Source organism: Atractosteus spatula, chromosome 5, assembly GCF_055471065.1.
Source record: "Atractosteus spatula isolate fAtrSpa1 chromosome 5, fAtrSpa1.hap1, whole genome shotgun sequence".
Taxonomy (NCBI): domain Eukaryota; kingdom Metazoa; phylum Chordata; class Actinopteri; order Semionotiformes; family Lepisosteidae; genus Atractosteus; species Atractosteus spatula.
Genome location: NC_142710.1, coordinates 11,445,032 through 11,448,454, shown reverse-complemented (window position 1 = coordinate 11,448,454; position 3,423 = coordinate 11,445,032). Strand labels below are relative to the sequence as shown.

The following is a 3,423-nucleotide window of genomic DNA, read 5'->3' as shown; positions in this document are numbered from 1 at the left end:
AGGCACAGCAGGGAGTGAGAGACAGGTGAGGCAGAGAGACAGGTGGGTCAGAGAGACAGGGGAGTGAGAGACAGGGGAGGCAGTGAGAGAGGTGAGTGAGAGACAGGGGAGTCAGTGAGAGAGGTGAGTGAGAGAGACAGAGCAGGCAGAGAGACAGGGGAGTGGGAGACAGGGGAGTCAGTAAGACAGGGGAGTCAGTGAGACAGGTGGGTCAGTGAGAGATGTGAGTGAGATACAGGTGAGACAGGTGAGTCAGTGAGACAGGTGAGGCAGAGACAGGGGAGTGAGAGACAGGTGAGTCAGTGAGACAGGTGGGGCAGAGAGACAGGGCAGACAGAGAGACAAGTGAGGCAGTGAGGGAGGTGAGTGAGAGAGACAGGTGATGCAGAGAGACAGGGGAGTGAGAGACGAGAGTGAGAGACAGGGGAGTCAGTGAGACAGGTGAGTGAGACAGGGGAGTCAGTAAGACAGGGGAGTCAGTGAGACAGGTGGGTCAGTGAGAGAGGTGAGTGAGATACAGATGAGACAGGTGAGTCAGTGAGACAGGTGAGGCAGAGACAGGTGAGTCAGTGAGACAGGTGAGGCAGAGACAGGGGAGTGAGAGACAGGTGAGACAGGTGAGTCAGTAAGACAAGGGAGTGAGAGACAGGTGAGTCAGTGAGACAAGGGAGTGAGAGACAGGTGAGACAGGTGAGTCAGGGCCCTCGTGTGTTGAGGTGTTCTGGGTGTTGACCTGCCTCTCCTGTCTCTCGGACTCTGCAGTGTGAACCGGACAGCTAAACCCGGCATCGGACCTCAGCGGCCCTAACAACAGAGCAAGAGAATCACCCTGGCAACGGACCCGGGCGGCCCTAGCAACGGAGCAAGAGAATGACCCTGGCAACGGACCCGGGCGGCCCTAGCAACGGAGCAAGAGAATCACCCTGGCAACGGACCCGGGCGGCCCTAGCAACGGAGCAAGAGAATCACCCTGGCAAGAGAGAGGAGAGGAGAGAGGAGAGACAGAGGGAGAGGAGAGGCTCCAGACAGGAGGAGTGTGTCCCTGGGTGAGACATGACTGTCCCAGACCCTCAGACAGGTGACAGTGCCCCTGGGACCCCCCTGCACCCCAAGACGGTGCCACTGCGCCCCGAGACTGTCCCCCTGCGAGGAGCATCAGCGATCGCCTTCTCTTCCCGAGACTCAGCCCCTCTGTCCCGAATAAAGGCTTTCGAACCACACGCCTGCTGTTGTCTGTGACCGCCTCTCTGGGGGGGGCTGAGGGTTCACGTCCCAGTGCGGCACAGCTGTGAAATGTCTACTACACAGCCTATACTTATTCGCTCGTAAATCACAGTACACCAGTCAGGACAGTGAACTAGTGAGCAAGAAGGACTGATTCACGTCACAGTACACCAGTCAGTACAGGGACTAGTGAGCAGGAAGGGCTGCTTCATGTCACAGTACACCAGTCAGGACAGTGAACTAGTGAGCAAGAAGGACTGATTCACGTCACAGTACACCAGTCAGTACAGGGACTAGTGAGCAGGAAGGGCTGCTTCATGTCACAGTACACCAGTCAGGACAGTGAACTAGTGAGCAAGAAGGACTGATTCACGTCACAGTACACCAGTCAGTACAGGGACTAGTGAGCAGGAAGGGCTGCTTCATGTCACAGTACACCAGTCAGGACAGTGAACTAGTGAGCAAGAAGGACTGATTCACATCACAGTACATCAGTCAGTTCAGGGACTGGTGAGCAGGAAGGGTCGCTTCACATCAAGTACATCAGTCAGTACAGGGACTGGTGAGCAGGAAGGGCTGTTTCACATCACAGTACAACAGTCAGTAAAGAGACTAGTGATCAGGAAGAGATGCTTCACATCACAGTACATCAGTCAGTACTGGGACTAGTGAGCAGGAAGGGCTGCCTCACATCACAGTACATCAGTCAGTACAGGGACTGGTGAGCAGAAAGGGCTGTTTCACATCACAGTACAACAGTCAGTAAAGAGACTAGTGATCAGGAAGAGATGTTTCACATCACAGTACATCAGTCAGTACAGGGACTAGTGAGCAGGAAGGGCTGATTCACATCACAGTACACCAGTTAGTACAGGGACTAGTGAGCAGGAAGAGTCTCTTCACATCACAGTACATCAGTCAGTACAGGGACTGGTGAGCAGGAAGGGCTGTTTCACATCACCTTTGGAGAGATCAGGGGTTTGAGACAGCATGTCGACTCACATCACTATTCATAAACGTCTTGATTTTGCAGTTGACTCGCAATCTGTAGAAAAAATAGTTTAATTAGTTTGTTCCAAGATCCAGTATCTGGTCTGAGAGATGGAAGATTCCACATCGCACCGCTGTAGCGTCTCAGTACCACAGACGAACACCAGGGGGCAGCAGCAATCCTACAGCCGCACCGCTGTAGCGTCTCAGTACCACAGACGAACACCAGGGGGCAGCAGCAATCCTACAGCCAGCACTGGTGTCCGCAGAGAAGACACGCCAGGGTCCTGGACCACATCGGGGTCAGGGTTCGAGACCCGAGACACTGGACTCCCCACAGGCATCCCAGATCACATCAGTGACGAGTGAGGGGGGGACTCTGACCGGGGCGTCCTGTACGGGAGAGGGGTGACCTCAGTGACAGGAAAGAGGGGTGTCCTCAATGAGGAGAGAGAGGGGTGACATCAGTGAGGAGAGAGAGAGGGGTGACCTCAGTGACAGGAGAGAGAGAGGGGTGACCTCAGTGAGGAGAGAGAGGGGTGACCTCAGTGACAGGAGAGAGAGGGGTGACCTCAGTGAGGAGAGAGAGGAGTGACCTCAGTGACAGGAGAGAGAGAGGGGTGACCTCAGTGAGGAGAGAGAGGGGTGACCTCAGTGACAGGAGAGAGGGGTGACCTCAGTGAGGAGAGAGAGGGGTGACCTCAGTGACAGGAGAGAGGGGGGTGACCTCAGTGAGGAGAGAGAGGGGTGACCTCAGTGACACAGACAAATATCACACACACACACACACACACACACACACACACACACAGACACACACAGACACACACAGACAGGGAGACAGACAAACTCACACACACACACACAGACAGTCAGTGCTCTGTCTCCTCCTCTCCCTGCTTCTATCTGCAATTCCAATGAAGTTCCTCTTGTTGCCTAGCAACTGCTTCTGAGAATTCCAAAGGAAATTGGGAAGATTTCAGTCCTGTTTGTGATACTGAGTCCGTCTGTACTGGAGCTGCAGCTCCGATTAAAACAGGACTGGTCTACTGTACTGGGACTGTAGCTCCTATTGTAACAGACTGGTCTACTGTACTGGGACTGTAGCTCCTATTGTAACAGGACTGGTCTACTGTACTGGGACTGTAGCTCCTATTGTAACAGACTGGTCTACTGTACTGGGACTGTAGCTCCTATTGTAACAGGACT

At 54.1% G+C, this 3,423-nt stretch overlaps 1 protein-coding gene across 1 annotated transcript in view; it reads left to right on the top strand.

The window, feature by feature from the left end:
- Window positions 1-1,220, top strand: part of nupr1b (nuclear protein 1b) — a 3,995-nt gene extending 2,775 nt beyond the window's left edge. The window contains exons 3-4 of the mRNA XM_088915644.1: window positions 1-25; window positions 763-1,220. The exon at window positions 1-25 is cut by the window's left edge and continues 110 nt beyond it. Of these exons, the coding sequence (XP_088771770.1) occupies window positions 1-18 (18 nt within the window). The 3' untranslated portion in view covers window positions 19-25; window positions 763-1,220. The remainder of the gene's footprint in view (window positions 26-762) is intronic.
- Window positions 1,221-3,423: the final 2,203 nt, after the last annotated feature.